At 45.1% G+C, this 19,826-nt stretch overlaps 1 protein-coding gene across 3 annotated transcripts in view; it reads left to right on the forward strand.

Annotated features, from left to right (window-relative positions):
• Positions 1-18,303, forward strand: part of LOC144733091 (E3 ubiquitin-protein ligase TRIM11-like) — a 33,811-nt gene extending 15,508 nt beyond the window's left edge. For all 3 annotated transcript variants that reach the window (XM_078614827.1, XM_078614828.1, XM_078614829.1), the window contains one exon: positions 17,575-18,303. In XM_078614827.1, the coding sequence (XP_078470953.1) occupies positions 17,575-18,122 (548 nt within the window). In that variant the 3' untranslated portion in view covers positions 18,123-18,303. The remainder of the gene's footprint in view (positions 1-17,574) is intronic.
• The last annotated feature ends 1,523 nt before the right edge of the window (positions 18,304-19,826 follow it).

Genomic DNA, 19,826 nt, shown 5'->3' on the forward strand with positions numbered 1-19,826 from the left:
CGCGCGCATGACGTCACGTCTCCATACTACTCCTCTACATATGTATGCATGTTGAACTTGTTTTGCACTGTACGTAGCCAACCGTGCTAATCGATGAGTCTCTGCGGGTCTATATGCGGCTGGGTGTCTGTGAGTCACTATGTATGTGTGTATATATGTTAAAATTATTTTGCAAAATACTGAGCCAACTGTGCTTATCGGAAGATTTGTCAGAATTTGTCAGTGTTTATGTATCTGAACAATTTAACACAATAGGTGCCACTCCACTGATTGAAAACTTTCCCTGATTGGACACACGCTATGCTGCTTTTCATTGTCAAGTTCAGATGTCCAATAGCACTCCCACCTGCTCTCCCCCACACTTGCTCATAGAGGTCGAGTGTGGCTGTTATATGACGTGTTATCACACGAGAAATTGATAAGGGATGAGAGCCTCTCAGTAAAATCGTGAACATTCTGATTCATTTAGAAATGATGAATAAGGAATGGGTGAAGTGTCCATTCCAATGTAACAGATGCGTCCATTCGTAGCTTATCTTGAGGCTGGGAGATCCAGACTCAAGACACCTTAAATATTCTTGGGGTTTATGGTTAATGCCTGAAACTCACACAGAATCAAAGGCACCTTCAGGATTCTGTGTTAATATTCAGATTTTTATCAGAAAGCCAGACCAACGCTTAAGCTTGGTTGGCCATGCAAAGCACTACACAGGCAAAAAGGTAATTACAATAAAACATGTATCAATATACCTATACATTAATATATAGCACACACACAAACACAGATGAGTGTACATCACTCTTACATTGCCTCTATTCGCACCACACGTGTGCCGTGCCGGATTAAGCTAGTGCGGAGCCTGTAGCATATGTTATAAAGAGTCTCTAAATAAAAAATATACACGTAAAAATTAAAATACATATGTCTAACTTGCATAGTAAAGTAATTTTAATCTTTTCATTTCCTATACAGCCAGATAAAACGACAAATCGCTAACCTTAAACACCCAGTCGTTCATAAAAGTTTAAGGGTAGTAGAGTACTATAGTAATAGAGCAAGTGCAGAATCACTGAAGCAGAATTGACAGCTTGAAAGCATTTAGCGCGAGGCCCTCGAAAGTGCCCGGGCCCGTAGCATTTGTAGCTACTTTTGCTACTAGGATAATCCGGCACTGCATACACACGAGTGTACATCACTCTTACATGGGCTCTAATAACACCACACGTGTGTGTACGATCGAGTCAGGAAGCTGTTGCTATCCTGCGTGTGAGTGTATTTTACACACACGCTATTATGCCAAAGATTTTTAGGATTTCATTATTAGAGTACTGTACTTGAGGCTGAAAAGGTCCAGACTCAGATGCCTTGAGGATTCTTAGGGTTCAGTGTTACAGCCTGAAGCTCTCAGAATCAAAGGAAACTTTAGTGTTTATTCGACAGCCAGACCAAGGCATACCCTAAATCACTACACGGGCAACAACAAGTTAATTACAAAAGAATACGTATCAATAAATACCAATAAGTTGATAGACAAAGACCCCTCGTATGGCCTTAACAGACTGTTGGGGCAAGTGCTGTTAGCGAGCTCCTAATGAAGGGGTGGGTGGCCAGCACCACGCCCGACCGCCTTTGTCCCCAGTGGCGATGTTTACTACACACCGCAGTCATCACTACACTATCTCACACACACAGTGTACATCACTACACTATCACACACACACGTGTACATCACTACACCATCACACACACACGAGTGTACATCACGACACTATAACACACACACGAGTGTACATCACTACACTATCACACACACGAGTGTACATCACTACACTATCACACACACGAGTGTACATCACTACACTATCACACACACGAGTGTACATCACTACACTATCTCACACACACACGAGTGTACATCACTACACTATCACACACACACACGAGTGTACATCACTACACGATCACACACACACACGAGTGTACATCACTACACTATCTCACGCACAGACACACACGAGTGTACATCACTACACTATCACACACACACGAGTGTACATCACTACACTATCTCACAAACACGAGTGTACATCACTACACTATCACACACACACACGAGTGTACATCACTACACTATCACACACACGAGTGTACATCACTACACTATCACACACACACAGTGTACATACACTATCACACACACACACGAGTGTACATCACTACACTATCACACACACGAGTGGACATCACTAAACTATCACACACACACAGTGTACATACACTATCACACACACACACGAGTGTACATCACTACACTATCACACACACACGAGTGTACATCACTACAATATCACACACACACACGAGTGTACATCACTACACTATCATACACACACGAGTGTACATCACTACACTATCACACACACACGAGTGTACATCACTACACTATCACACACACACACGAGTGTACATCACTACACTATCACACACACACACGAGTGTACATCACTACACTATCACACACACACACACGAGTGTACATCACTACACTATGACACACACACACACGAGTGTACATCACTACACTATCACACACACACACGAGTGTACATCACTACACTATGACACACACACACACGAGTGTACATCACTACACTATCACACACACACACGAGTGTACATCACTACACTATGACACACACACACACGAGTGTACATCACTACACTATCACACACACACACACACACGAGTGTACATCATTACACTATCACACACACACACACGAGTGTACATCACTACACTATCACACACATGAGTGTACATCACTACACTATCACACACACACACACACGAGTGTACATCACTACACTATCTCACACACACACGAGTGTACATCACTACACTATCACACACACACGAGTGTACATCACTACACCACACACACACACACACGAGTGTACATCACTACACTATCACACACACACGAGTATACATCACTACACTGTCACACACACGAGTGTACATCACTACACTATCACACACACACACGAGTGTACATCACGACACTATAACACACACACGAGTGTACATCACTACACTATCACACACACGAGTGTACATCACTACACTATCACACACACGAGTGTACATCACTACACTATCTCACACACACACGAGTGTACATCACTACACTATCACACACACACACGAGTGTACATCACTACACGATCACACACACACACGAGTGTACATCACTACACTATCTCACGCACAGACACACACGAGTGTACATCACTACACTATCACACACACACGAGTGTACATCACTACACTATCTCACACACACGAGTGTACATCACTACACTATCACACACACACACGAGTGTACATCACTACACTATCACACACACGAGTGTACATCACTACACTATCACACACACACAGTGTACATACACTATCACACACACACACGAGTGTACATCACTACACTATCACACACACGAGTGGACATCACTAAACTATCACACACACACAGTGTACATACACTATCACACACACAGACGAGTGGGCATCACTACACTATCACACACACACGAGTGTACATCACTACAATATCACACACACACACGAGTGTACATCACTACACTATCATACACACACGAGTGTACATCACTACACTATCACACACACACGAGTGTACATCACTACACTATCACACACACACACGAGTGTACATCACTACACTATCACACACACACACGAGTGTACATCACTACACTATCACACACACACACACGAGTGTACATCACTACACTATGACACACACACACGAGTGTACATCACTACACTATCACACACACACACGAGTGTACATCACTACACTATGACACACACACACACGAGTGTACATCACTACACTATCACACACACACACGAGTGTACATCACTACACTATGACACACACACACGAGTGTACATCACTACACTATCACACACACACACACACACGAGTGTACATCATTACACTATCACACACACACACACGAGTGTACATCACTACACTATCACACACATGAGTGTACATCACTACACTATCACACACACACACACACGAGTGTACATCACTACACTATCTCACACACACACGAGTGTACATCACTACACTATCACACACACACGAGTGTACATCACTACACCACACACACACACACACGAGTGTACATCACTACACTATCACACACACACGAGTATACATCACTACACTGTCACACACACGAGTGTACATCACTACACTATCACACACACACACGAGTGTACATCACTACACTATCACACACACACGAATGTACATCACTACACTATCACACACACACACGAGTGTACATCACTAATTCTAGATTTGAAGCATTCGTGACTGCAAGGAATCATCTTCTTAGGTTTTTTCGGTAAAGTCACGTAGGTAAAACATCAAAATGAATAAAAATAAAATAAAATAAAATCAAAAATCACGACGTTTCGGAGGCAACACAAGTCTCCGTCATCAGGTGGGACCGTCACAGCCAGATTAGCTGCATCAAGTGAGGCAATGATTCAAGATGTAATCCCTTAAAAGCGAGTTGAGGGGGGGAGGAGAGGGAGGGGGGAGCTCATCAGACTATGGTAGCCAATGAATGGAACGTATCGGGAGGGAGGGGGGGCGAGGCCAAAAGGGTGGGCGACGGCGTGCAAGCGATTGTGCGCAAGCGGCCAACTGCCGCACACGCCAACACAATGGGCAGAGAGGGGGAGGGAAGCCCATGTTAATACCAATGCTGGCTGAACAATGAAGAGAGTACTGTTAAAAAATAACTGGGGATGTTAACACTCGGTAAAGTAAAGTAAAATAGTGCCTGTCAGATAAGATGGTCCAAAAAATTGTAATTAAGTCTTTTTTGCGTGGTTGATAACATCTTTCCAATGATTACTAAGTTTGTACCCATCATCACGGTTGAAATTATGTCTGTGTTTGTATATTTGTATGGCTTCGTGTACAAACCTTTGATGGTAGCCGGGAGGTTTGCAGAGAACCTTGGTCTCGGAAAAGACAATTGCATGAGAGCCCACCGAGTTGTAGCAATGATCGGCAACGGCAGAAGAATCAGTTCTGCCGTGTTTCAGATCTGACTTGTGCTCGCGGACACGATCAGAAACATGACGTTTCGTTTCTCCAATGTAGCGATCACCACAAATGCAACTCAATTTGTAGACTCCAGGATACTGTAAGTCAGGAACGACATCCTTCACAGATGGAATCAGATCACGGATTTTATGCACTGTACTGAATCGGACTTGGATCTTATGTTTGTTTAGAATTTTGGAGATCTTTTTGGTCACGCCAGCTATGTATGGTAACGTGATGGTTTTGGTCGGAGTTTCATGTGGCTGTTTCTGTGTGGTGGGAGAGACAGCTTGGCTGATAGTACGGTCAGAGTATCCGTTCATCCTGAGGGCCCGATGTACATGTCTTAATTCACCAGTCAGGTGGTGTTTGTCAGAAATGCCATGGGCTCTGTGGTATAGCGTTTTGATGAGAGAATTCTTTTGAGATGGGTGGTGGTGGGAATCCGGTTTCAAGTAGGAATCTGTGTGGGTGGCTTTTCTGTAGACAGAATGTCCCAAGGATCCGTCAGGCCTCCTCTCAAACAGAATATCCAAGAATGGTAGTTTACCGTCTTTCTCCACTTCCATGGTGAATCTGATGGATGGGTGTCTGGAATTGATGTGGTCCAAGAAGTGGTTCAATGCTGGGAGGCCATGTGGCCAGATGACGAAAGTGTCATCCACATACCTCTTCCACAGGGAAGGACGTAGGGTGGATGTCTGGATGGCGTCTGATTCAAACTTTTCCATGAACATGTTGGCTATAACTGGTGACAAAGGGGAGCCCATAGGGGTACCCTCATTCTGTTTGTAGAAGGTGCCATTCCAGGTAAAATAGGTGTTGGTGAGGCAATGCCTAACCAGCGCAGGTGCATCAGAATTCAATCCATGTTGGACTAAGTCCTCAATTATTGTTAGGGTGTCCGGTACTGGGACTTTGGTAAACAAAGATACTACATCAAAGCTGACGAGGATGTCATCAGGAGATAGTACCATGTCCTTAACCATAGAGACTAATTGGGTTGAGTTGAGTACTGCCGAAGAGGTCTTGCCTGTGAAAGGGAGCAGAGTATCTGATAGAAAACGGGCTAGTTTGTACGTAGGAGAGTTTATCGTCGACACAATGGGTCGTAGCGGGGTGCCTTCCTTATGGATTTTGGGAAGACCATAGAGTCTGGGAGGTCTTGCAGCCGATGGTTTTAGAGAGGGGCGTTTGCTTGGTTCGATTAGGGAAGTCGAACTCGTGATGATACTGTTGGTTTTCGTCGTTAGGCTTTTAGTGGGATCGTTTTTAATTTTGGAGTAACTCCCATCATTAAGAAGGTCCAGGATTTTGTTGTTGTATGAATCTTTATCCATGATGACCGTAGCATTGCCCTTGTCTGCCGAGAGGATGACTATATCATCTCTCTTTTTTAGGTCTGCGAGTTCAGAGCGTTCGTTTTTGCTGATGTTTCTTAGCATTCTTAAGAATCGTAGCTATTTCAGCTCTTGCTACATCCGCATGGATGTGTCCTATGCCTCTGAGGGCTATATCAATCTGGGAAATCATATCCTCTACTGGTATATATTTAGGGGTGACGGCGAAATTTAGTCCCTTGGCCAGTACCGTTTTTAGAGTGTCAGAAATTGGGATGTTACTCTGATTAATCACGGTCTTGTTAACATCCAGCTTTGCGATGTGTGGCTCTGGTTTCTTCTTAGATAGGAGGTTGAATTTGGAAATCAGGTTAGCTTGGCATTTGGCTGACATTGAGTCAGCAGAAGTCATGTTATCAACGTGGTTCCAATCAGAAGGTGACATTTTTTGTGTTAACATTAAATGTGTTTGTAAGAGAGTCTTGTCTAAATTATCGAGTTCAGATCGGAGTAACCTTATTCTCTCCGAGATTAGTGATAGGCTGGCTTTAAATAAGATCTGTTTGGAGTTCGGTGAGGACACAGCAGCGGATGTGAGTGTGAAAGCGATGGGTATTACCTTGTTATCTCGGCATCTCTTGAGGAAGGCCAGCGTCTCGAGAAGCTGTGACTTCTTGTCTCTTTGTCTGTTAAAAACTCTAACAGATAGGTGGAATTCCTCCCCGTAGAGGGCATTAATTCTAGATTTGAAGCTTTCGTGACTGCAAGGAATCATCTTCTTAGGTTTTTTCGGTAAAGTCACATAGGTAAAACATCAAAATGAATGAAAATAAAATCAAATCAAATAAAAAATCACGACGTTTCGGAGGCAACACAAGTCTCCGTCATCAGGTGGGACCGTCACAGCCAGATTAGCTGCATCAAGTGAGGCAATGATTCAAGATGTAATCCCTTAAAAGCGAGTTGAGGGGGGGAGGAGAGGGAGGGGGGAGCTCATCAGACTATGGTAGCCAATGAATGGAACGTATCGGGAGGGAGGGGGGGCGAGGCCAAAAGGGTGGGCGACGGCGTGCAAGCGATTGTGCGCAAGCGGCTAATTACTGCACACGCCAACACAATGGAGCGATTATGCGCAAGCGGCCAACTGCCGCACACGCCAACACAATGGGCAGAGAGGGGGAGGGAAGCTCTAATACACATGATAGACAAAAGAACGAAAATGCCCATGTTAATACCAATGCTGGCTGAACAATGAAGAGAGTACTGTTAAAAAATAACTGGGGATGTTAACACTCGGTAAAGTAAAGTAAAATAGTGCCTGTCAGATAAGATGGTCCAAAAAATTGTAATTAAGTCTTTTTTGCGTGGTTAATAACATCTTTCCAATGATTACTAAGTTTGTACCCATCATCACGGTTGAAATTATGTCTGTGTTTGTATATTTGTATGGCTTCGTGTACAAACCTTTGATGGTAGCCGGGAGGTTTGCAGAGAACCTTGGTCTCGGAAAAGACAATTTCATGAGAGCCCACCGAGTTGTAGCAATGATCGGCAACGGCAGAAGAATCAGTTCTGCCGTCTTTCAGATCTGACTTGTGCTCGCGGACACGATCAGAAACATGACGTTTCGTTTCTCCAATGTAGCAATCACCACAAATGCAACTCAATTTGTAGACTCCAGGATACTGTAAGTCAGGAACGACATCCTTCACAGATGTAGCAAGAGCTGAAATAGCTACGATTCTTAAGAATGCTAAGAAACCCACTAGTAACATCAGCAAAAACGAACGCTCTGAACTCGCAGACCTAAAAAAGAGAGATGATATAGTCATCCTCTCGGCAGACAAGGGCAATGCTACGGTCATCATGGATAAAGATTCATACAACAACAAAATCCTGGACCTTCTTAATGATGGGAGTTACTCCAAAATTAAAAACGATCCCACTAAAAGCCTAATGACGAAAACCAACAGTATCATCACGAGTTCGACTTCCCTAATCGAACCAAGCAAACGTCCCTCTCTAAAACCATCGGCTGCAAGACCTCCCAGACTCTATGGTCTTCCCAAAATCCATAAGGAAGGCACCCAGCTTCGACCCATTGTGTCGACGATAAACTCTCCTACGTACAAACTAGCCCGTTTTCTATCAGATACTCTGCTCCCTTTCACAGGCAAGACCTCTTCGGCAGTACTCAACTCAACCCAATTAGTCTCTATGGTTAAGGACATGGTACTATCTCCTGATGACATCCTCGTCAGCTTTGATGTAGTATCTTTGTTTACCAAAATCCCAGTACCGGACACCCTAACAATAATTGAGGATTTAGTCCAACATGGATTGAATTCTGATGCACCTGCGCTGGTTAGGCATTGCCTCACCAACACCTATTTTACCTGGAATGGCACCTTCTACAAACAGAATGAGGGTACCCCTATGGGCTCCCCTTTGTCACCAGTTATAGCCAACATGTTCATGGAAAAGTTTGAATCAGACGCCATCCAGACATCACCCTACGTCCTTCCCTGTGGAAGAGGTATGTGGATGACACCTTCGTCATCTGGCCACATGGCCTCCCAGCATTGAACCACTTCTTGGACCACATCAATTCCAGACACCCATCCATCAGATTCACCATGGAAGTGGAGAAAGACGGTAAACTACCATTCTTGGATATTCTGTTTGAGAGGAGGCCTGACGGATCCTTGGGACATTCTGTCTACAGAAAAGCCACCCACACAGATTCCTACTTGAAACCGGATTCCCACCACCACCCATCTCAAAAGAATTCTCTCATCAAAACGCTATACCACAGAGCCCATGGCATTTCTGACAAACACCACCTGACTGGTGAATTAAGACATGTACATCGGGCCTTCAGGATGAACGGATACTCTGACCGTACTATCAGCCAAGCTGTCTCTCCCACCACACAGAAACAGCCACATGAAACTCCGACCAAAACCATCACGTTACCATACATAGCTGGCGTGACCAAAAAGATCTCCAAAATTCTAAACAAACATAAGATCCAAGTCCGATTCAGTACAGTGCATAAAATCCGTGATCTGATTCCATCTGTGAAGGATGTCGTTCCTGACTTACAGTATCCTGGAGTCTACAAATTGAGTTGCATTTGTGGTGATTGCTACATTGGAGAAACGAAACGTCATGTTTCTGATCGTGTCCGCGAGCACAAGTCAGATCTGAAACACGGCAGAACTGATTCTTCTGCCGTTGCCGATCATTGCTACAACTCGGTGGGCTCTCATGAAATTGTCTTTTCCGAGACCAAGGTTCTCTGCAAACCTCCCGGCTACCATCAAAGGTTTGTACACGAAGCCATACAAATATACAAACACAGACATAATTTCAACCGTGATGATGGGTACAAACTTAGTAATCATTGGAAAGATGTTATCAACCACGCAAAAAAGACTTAATTACAATTTTTTGGACCATCTTATCTGACAGGCACTATTTTACTTTACTTTACCGAGTGTTAACATCCCCAGTTATTTTTTAACAGTACTCTCTTCATTGTTCAGCCAGCATTGGTATTAACATGGGCATTTTCGTTCTTTTGTCTATCATGTGTATTAGAGCTTCCCTCCCCCTCTCTGCCCATTGTGTTGGCGTGTCCGGCAGTTGGCCGCTTGCGCATAATCGCTCCATTGTGTTGGCGTGTGCAGTAATTAGCCGCTTGCGCACAATCGCTTGCACGCCGTCGCCCACCCTTTTGGCCTCGCCCCCCCTCTCTCCCGATACGTTCCATTCATTGGCTACCATAGTCTGATGAGCTCCCCCCTCCCTCTGCTCCCCCCCTCAACTCGCTTTTAAGGGATTACATCTTGAATCATTGCCTCACTTGATGCAGCTAATCTGGCTGTGACGGTCCCACCTGATGACGGAGACTTGTGTTGCCTCCGAAACGTCGTGATTTTTTATTTTATTTTCATTCATTTTGATGTTTTACCTACGTGACTTTACCGAAAAAACCTAAGAAGATGATTCCTTGCAGTCACGAAAGCTTCAAATCTAGAATTAATGCCCTCTACGGGGAGGAATTCCACCTATCTGTTAGAGTTTTTAACAGACAAAGAGACAAGAAGTCACAGCTTCTCGAGACGCTGGCCTTCCTCAAGAGATGCCGAGATAACAAGGTAATACCCATCGCTTTCACACTCACATCCGCTGCTGTGTCCTCACCGAACTCCAAACAGATCTTATTTAAAGCCAGCCTATCACTAATCTCGGAGAGAATAAGGTTACTCCGATCTGAACTCGATAATTTAGACAAGACTCTCTTACAAACACATTTAATGTTAACACAAAAAATGTCACCTTCTGATTGGAACCACGTTGATAACATGACTTCTGCTTCTGCTGACTCAATGTCAGCCAAATGCAAAGCTAATCTGATTTCCAAATTCAACCTCCTATCTAAGAAGAAACCAGAGCCACACATCGCAAAGCTGGATGTTAACAAGACCGTGATTAATCAGAGTAACATCCCAATTTCTGACACTCTAAAAACGGTACTGGCCAAGGGACTAAATTTCGCCGTCACCCCTGAATATATACCAGTAGAGGATATGATTTCCCAGATTGATGTAGCCCTCAGAGGCATAGGACACATCCATGCGGATGTAGCAAGAGCTGAAATAGCTACGATTCTTAAGAATGCTAAGAAACCCACTAGTAACATCAGCAAAAACGAACGCTCTGAACTCGCAGACCTAAAAAAATGAGATGATATAGTCATCCTCTCGGCAGACAAGGGCAATGCTACGGTCATCATGGATAAAGATTCATACAACAACAAAATCCTGGACCTTCTTAATGATGGGAGTTACTCCAAAATTAAAAACGATCCCACTAAAAGCCTAACGACGAAAACCAACAGTATCATCACGAGTTCGACTTCCCTAATCGAACCAAGAAAACGTCCCTCTCTAAAACCATCGGCTGCAAGACCTCCCAGACTCTATGGTCTTCCCAAAATCCATAAGGAAGGCACCCCGCTACGACCCATTGTGTCGACGATAAACTCTCCTACGTACAAACTAGCCCGTTTTCTATCAGATACTCTGCTCCCTTTCACAGGCAAGACCTCTTCGGCAGTACTCAACTCAACCCAATTAGTCTCTATGGTTAAGGACATGGTACTATCTCCTGATGACATCCTCGTCAGCTTTGATGTAGTATCTTTGTTTACCAAAGTCCCAGTACCGGACACCCTAACAATAATTGAGGACTTAGTCCAACATGGATTGAATTCTGATGCACCTGTGCTGGTTAGGCATTGCCTCACCAACACCTATTTTACCTGGAATGGCACCTTCTACAAACAGAATGAGGGTACCCCTATGGGCTCCCCTTTGTCACCAGTTATAGCCAACATGTTCATGGAAAAGTTTGAATCAGACGCCATCCAGACATCCACCCTACGTCCTTCCCTGTGGAAGAGGTATGTGGATGACACTTTCGTCATCTGGCCACATGGCCTCCCAGCATTGAACCACTTCTTGGACCACATCAATTCCAGACACCCATCCATCAGATTCACCATGGAAGTGGAGAAAGACGGTAAACTACCATTCTTGGATATTCTGTTTGAGAGGAGGCCTGACGGATCCTTGGGACATTCTGTCTACAGAAAAGCCACCCACACAGATTCCTACTTGAAACCGGATTCCCACCACCACCCATCTCAAAAGAATTCTCTCATCAAAACGCTATACCACAGAGCCCATGGCATTTCTGACAAACACCACCTGACTGGTGAATTAAGACATGTACATCGGGCCCTCAGGATGAACGGATACTCTGACCGTACTATCAGCCAAGCTGTCTCTCCCACCACACAGAAACAGCCACATGAAACTCCGACCAAAACCATCACGTTACCATACATAGCTGGCGTGACCAAAAAGATCTCCAAAATTCTAAACAAACATTAGATCCAAGTCCGATTCAGTACAGTGCATAAAATCCGTGATCTGATTCCATCTGTGAAGGATGTCGTTCCTGACTTACAGTATCCTGGAGTCTACAAATTGAGTTGCATTTGTGGTGATTGCTACATTGGAGAAACGAAACGTCATGTTTCTGATCGTGTCCGCGAGCACAAGTCAGATCTGAAACACGGCAGAACTGATTTTTCTGCCGTTGCCGATCATTGCTACAACTCGGTGGGCTCTCATGAAATTGTCTTTTCCGAGACCAAGGTTCTCTGCAAACCTCCCGGCTACCATCAAAGGTTTGTACACGAAGCCATACAAATATACAAACACAGACATAATTTCAACCGTGATGATGGGTACAAACTTAGTAATCATTGGAAAGATGTTATCAACCACGCAAAAAAGACTTAATTACAATTTTTTGGACCATCTTATCTGACAGGCACTATTTTACTTTACTTTACCGAGTGTTAACATCCCCAGTTATTTTTTAACAGTACTCTCTTCATTGTTCAGCCAGCATTGGTATTAACATGGGCATTTTCGTTCTTTTGTCTATCATGTGTATTAGAGCTTCCCTCCCCCTCTCTGCCCATTGTGTTGGCGTGTGTGGCAGTTGGCCGCTTGCGCATAATCGCTCCATTGTGTTGGCGTGTGCAGTAATTAGCCGCTTGCGCACAATCGCTTGCACGCCGTCGCCCACCCTTTTGGCCTCGCCCCCCCTCCCTCCCGATACGTTCCATTCATTGGCTACCATAGTCTGATGAGCTCCCCCCTCCCTCTCCTCCCCCCCTCAACTCGCTTTTAAGGGATTACATCTTGAATCATTGCCTCACTTGATGCAGCTAATCTGGCTGTGACGGTCCCACCTGATGACGGAGACTTGTGTTGCCTCCGAAACGTCGTGATTTTTTATTTTATTTTATTTTCATTCATTTTGATGTTTTACCTACGTGACTTTACCGAAAAAAACCTAAGAAGATGTACATCACTACACTATTACACACACACGAGTGTACATCACTACACTATTACACACACACGAGTGTACATCACTACACTATCACACACACACGAGTGTACATCACTACACTATCACACACACACGAATGTACATCACTACACTATCACACACACACACGAGTGTACATCACTACACTATCACACACACACGAGTGTACATCACTACACTATCTCACACACACACGAGTGTACATCACTACACCACACACACACACGAGTGTACATCACTACACCACACACACACACGAGTGTGCATCACTACACTATCACACACACACACACGAGTGTACATCACTACACCACACACACACACGAGTGTACATCACTACACTATCACACACACACACGAGTGTACATCACTACACCACACACACACGAGTGTACATCACTACACTATCACACACACACACACACGAGTGTACATCACTACACCACACACACACACACACACGAGTGTACATCACTACACCACACACACACACACACACGAGTGTACATCACTACACTATCACACACACACACGAGTGTACATCACTACACTATCACACACACACACAGTGTACATCACTACACTATCACACACACACGAGTGTACATCACTACACTATCACACACACACACGAGTGTACATCACTACACTATCACACACACACGAGTGTACATCACTACACTATCACACACACACACACACGAGTGTACATCACTACACTATCACACACACACGAGTGTACATCACTACACCATCACACACACACACACGAGTATACATCACTACACTATCACACACACACACACGAGTGTACATCACTAAACTATCACACACACACACACAGTGTACATCACTACACTACCACACACACACGAGTGTACATCACTACACTATCACACACACGACTGTACATCACTACACTATCACACACACACGAGTATACATCACTACACTATCACACACACACACGAGTGTACATCACTACACTATCACACACACACACACACGAGTGTACATCACTAAACTATCACACACACACAGTGTACATCACTACACTATCACACACACACGAGTGTACATCACTACACTATCACACACACACGAGTGTACATCACTACACTATCACACACACACAGAGTGTACATCACTACACTATCACACACACACACGAGTGTGCATCACTACACTATCACACACACACACACGAGTGTACATCACTACACTATCACACACACACACGAGTGTACATCACTACACTATCACACACACACACGAGTGTACATCACTACACTAACACACACACGAGTGTACATCACTACACCATCACACACACACAGAGTGTACATCACTACACTATCACACACACACGAGTGTACATCACTACACTATCACACACACACGAGTGTACATCACTACACTATTACACACACACAGTGTACATCACTACACTATCACACACACACACACGAGTGTACATCACTACACTATCACACACACACACACACATAGTGTACATCACTACACTATCACACACACACGAGTGTACATCACTACACTATCACACACACACGAGTGTACATCACTACACTATCACACACACACACACGAGTGTACATCACTACACTATCACACACACACACGAGTGTATATCACACACACACACGAGTGTACATCACTACACTATCACACACACGAGTGTACATCACTACACTATCACACACACGAGTGTACATCACTACACTATCACACACACACACACGAGTGTACATCACTACACTATCACACACACACACACGAGTGTACATCACTACACTATCACACACACGAGTGTACATCACTACACTACCACACACACACACACGAGTTTACATCACTACACTATCACACACACACGAGTGTACATCACTACACTATCACACACACACACACGAGTGTACATCACTACACTATCACACACACACACACGAGTGTACATCACTACACTATCACACACACACGAGTGTACATCACTACACTATCACACACACACACACACGAGTGTACATCACTACACTATCACACACACACGAGTGTACATCACTACACTATCACACACACATAGTGTACATCACTACACTATCACACACACACACACACGAGTGTACATCACTACACTATCACACACACGAGTGTACATCACTACACTATCACACACACGAGTGTACATCACTACACCATCACACACACACACACGAGTGTACATCACTACACTATCACACACACGAGTGTACATCACTACACTATCACACACACACACGAGTGTACATCACTACACCATCACACACACACACACGAGTGTACATCACTACACTATCACACACACGAGTGTACATCACTACACTATCACACACACACACGAGTGTACATCACTACACTATCACACACACACACACGAGTGTACATCACTACACTATCACACACACACGAGTGTACATCACTACACTATCACACACACACACACACGAGTGTACATCACTACACTATCACACACACACGAGTGTACATCACTACACTATCACACACACATAGTGTACATCACTACACTATCACACACACACACACACGAGTGTACATCACTACACTATCACACACACGAGTGTACATCACTACACTATCACACACACGAGTGTACATCACTACACCATCACACACACACACACGAGTGTACATCACTACACTATCACACACACGAGTGTACATCACTACACTATCACACACACACACGAGTGTACATCACTACACTATCACACACACACGAGTGTACATCACTACACTATCACACACACACACGAGTGTACATCACTACACTATCACTACACTATCACACACACACACGAGTGTACATCACTACACTATCACACACACACACGAGTGTACATCACTACACTATCACTACACTATCACACACACACACGAGTGTACATCACTACACTATCACACACACACACGAGTGTACATCACTACACTATCACACCCATCTCGTGTGTCGTGCCGGCCTTCACAGGTGCTCACCAACACCACTTGCCCCTACAGCCTGTGAAAGGTGACACACAGTAGATGGTTGTGTTTGTTGTACACACACAGAGACGCTGCGGCGGTGTTGATATCCACGCTGCTGCTGCTGCTGTGATCCACTGCCTCCCACGGACACTTCCGCACAGTGGGGCTGAACGATGAATCGATTCCAAATCGAAGTCGCAATTTGAAACAATGCGATTAGCAAATCGCAAAAGCTGCGATTTTTGAAAAGTGTTTTCTTTTTTATTATTAGAACTTTATTGATTTAACTTAACAATTCTAGATTTGAAGCTTTCGTGACTGCAAGGATTCATACTCTGAGGTTGTTTCGGTAAAGTCACGTTGGTAAAATATAATAATAAAATAAAATAATAATAAATGAAAATAACTCAATTCAATCACGATGTTTCGAAGGCAACACAAGTCTCCGTCTTCAGGTGGGACCGTCACAGCTAAATGTACGGTATCACTTTATTTTATTATTATTATTTTACGTACGTGACTTTACCGAAAAAACTTAACAATTGCTCCATGTTTGATCTTTCTATTTAAATAAAAAATTTTAACAAATACATGTTGAAAGCAATTAATACATTTTAAGTTTTCAGCCTTGCATTAGAATATATAGAGCAGTTCACATTTTGATGGTATCATCACATGTTTTACATCTACTACACAGTGAATATTGAACTGAAGCTCGACTTTTAAAAATGTAGATGGCGGGGCAGACACACGCACCGCTGTACTGTACTTCTGTGCTCTCGCCAGCTGCGCCACCTGCCTTCGCCAACACGCGGTGACCGGCGTGGTGAAGTATGGTCAAATGTCCCCGCAACCTGCACGGTGTAGGGAGGCCCTCATCCAGCAGCGGATTTACAAAGTGCCGTTACATGTCATCACACCGATAGCTACGCATTACAACGTTGCATAACAATGCTCATTATGAATTGCTCTATTGTAGTGCACGTGCGTGTTAGTGCACGAGTGCTGTTGTTATAGTGGTGCTGTTGTTACACGGCTACTGTGATTATCGTTACTGCAGACGGACGCTCACCGACTGTGGACCCAAACTCGGCCCGCAACTACCTCCAGATTTCCTCGGATCTCAGGACGGTGACGCTGACCGCTGTCTCCCAGGGTCGCCCCCATCACCCGCACCGCTTTGATCTCTATGCACAAGCCCTGTGCTCCGAGAGCTTCTCGTCGGGTCAGCACTACTGGGAGGTGGACGTGGGGGGTGCGGGGCGCTGTGAGGTTGGAGTCGCGTACGGGACGATCGCACGGAAAGGGCGTGGTAAAGAGTGCTGGCTGGGACACAACGACTCATCCTGGGTTTTATGTAAATATAACAACAGCTGCTACGTGCGTCATGGTGGTGTAGCGACCTCAGTGCCGGTGAGGGATCCTCCCCGGAGAGTCGGGTGTCACCTGCACTGGGAGGCGGGGCTGCTGTCGTTCTACCGCGCCGACTCCATGGAGCTGCTGCACTCCGTCCACCACTCGTTTAGTCAACCGCTCTACCCCGCACTGGGTGTGTGTGGTGATGATGGTGACTCAGTGAGGATTCTGGATCTGAGTCGTGCGTGCTGAGAGCACGGAGTGTGAGCAGCGCAGAGAAACGGGCACAACGCACAGACTCACGCACACAAAGACACAGATCCCCCGTTTAGCCTTCACAGGCTGTTGGGGCAAGTGCTGTTAGCGAGCACCTATGGGGCCGTCCATAAATGACGTCACGCACCTGGGGGGAGGGGTTAGACATTTGTGACGATGGGTGGGGGGGGGTGAAAAATGTGACGTCACGTCAAAAGGCGCAACTTAAATAAATATAGACAACACGTTCTACTTAATTAAATAGACTTTTTAATAAATGTTATCTCCTACAACATCAGAGTGCAGCGCCACATTAAATATGCACTACAATGACAATAGTTTAAAGCGATTTGATGCATGTTTTATTTTTTTGGGGGGGGCGGGGGGCAGAGCTTTGTGACGTCATATTTGAGGGGGGTCTGACTTTTCGTGACACCGGGTGATCAAAAATCGCGTGACGTCATTTATGGACGGCCCCTTTGAAGGCCGGCACAGCACACTAGGGGGTGGGTGGCCAACACCACGCCCGACCACCTTTGTCTCCCCAGTGGCGATGTTTACACACCGCACCAGGAACTCATTTAAGGCTGAGTCGACCTAGGGGAGGATCATGACCGGTTTACCAACACCATTGATAGCGATTATATGAATCGGTCTTGGGTCTCCCCTAGGTCGGCTCAGCCTCAAAAGACTACCTGGTACGATGAGTAAACATTACCCCTGGGGATACAAAGGCGGGTCTCTCCCAGGCTGGCCTTCATAGGTGAAACTCACTAACAGCACTTAACTCAACAGTATTTGAAAGCTATATGGGGAATCTTTGTCTTCAGGTAGGTGGGTTGGTGTATATTCCTTTGTCTTTGTACGTCTTTGTTATTGTGTTTGTGTCTTTGTTACTGTGTCTTTGTGTGTCTTTGTTACTTTGTGTGTCTTTGTTACTGTGTCTGTGCGTGTCTTTGTCTTTGTGTGTCTTTGTTATTGTGTCTTTGTTACTGTGTCTGTGCGTGTCTTTGTGTGTGTGTGTGTCTGGGCGTGGTGCTGCCTACCCACTCCCTCGTGTGTCACAGTGCCGGCCTTCATAGTTGCTACTCGCTACGAACAGCACTTGCCCCAACAGTCTGTTAAGGCTACACGGGGGATCTTTGTCTTTAGTGTATAGAGCCATGTGCGTAGTGTGTGGTGGAGCGGTGGTGCAGTGGTTAGCGCACTGGTGGGGGAGGGCGGGGGGAGCCAAGCTTCTCTCTGACGTCACCGTCTCTCGCACCGCGCGCCGCGTGGCGCTCAACGCCGAGAGGGCGGAGCTCCACCGCGGGCGTGCTGGGAACACGCGTCACGTGACGCTGCGGGGTGACGCGCGCCGTCCCCCTCGCGATCACTCGCTCGTTGGGCGATTAATGGGATGGCATCACTAGGGGGGGACTACTCGTGGTGTGTGCTGAGCGTCGCTGGGATAAAAAATGTTTTTATAACCAGCGGTCGAGTGACCCCCCCCCCCACCCAAACTAGTTTTATTTTACAGGGCATAGAGAGAGAGAAGCCATTTAACACATAGTAGTAGTAGGAGGGCTTTCGCCACCAATATTATTCGTAAAGTTTTGATTAATATTTTAATTATTTGCTGCTAGATTTTTGGACCTGAAGCCACAACCTTCGATTTTTGGGATAACGCTTCTGCTGACAAAAATGGGAGTTAACATATCC

This window comes from Lampetra planeri, chromosome 45 (genome assembly GCF_965212315.1).
Source record: "Lampetra planeri chromosome 45, kcLamPlan1.2.h2, whole genome shotgun sequence".
Classification (NCBI taxonomy): Eukaryota; Metazoa; Chordata; class Hyperoartia; order Petromyzontiformes; family Petromyzontidae; genus Lampetra; species Lampetra planeri.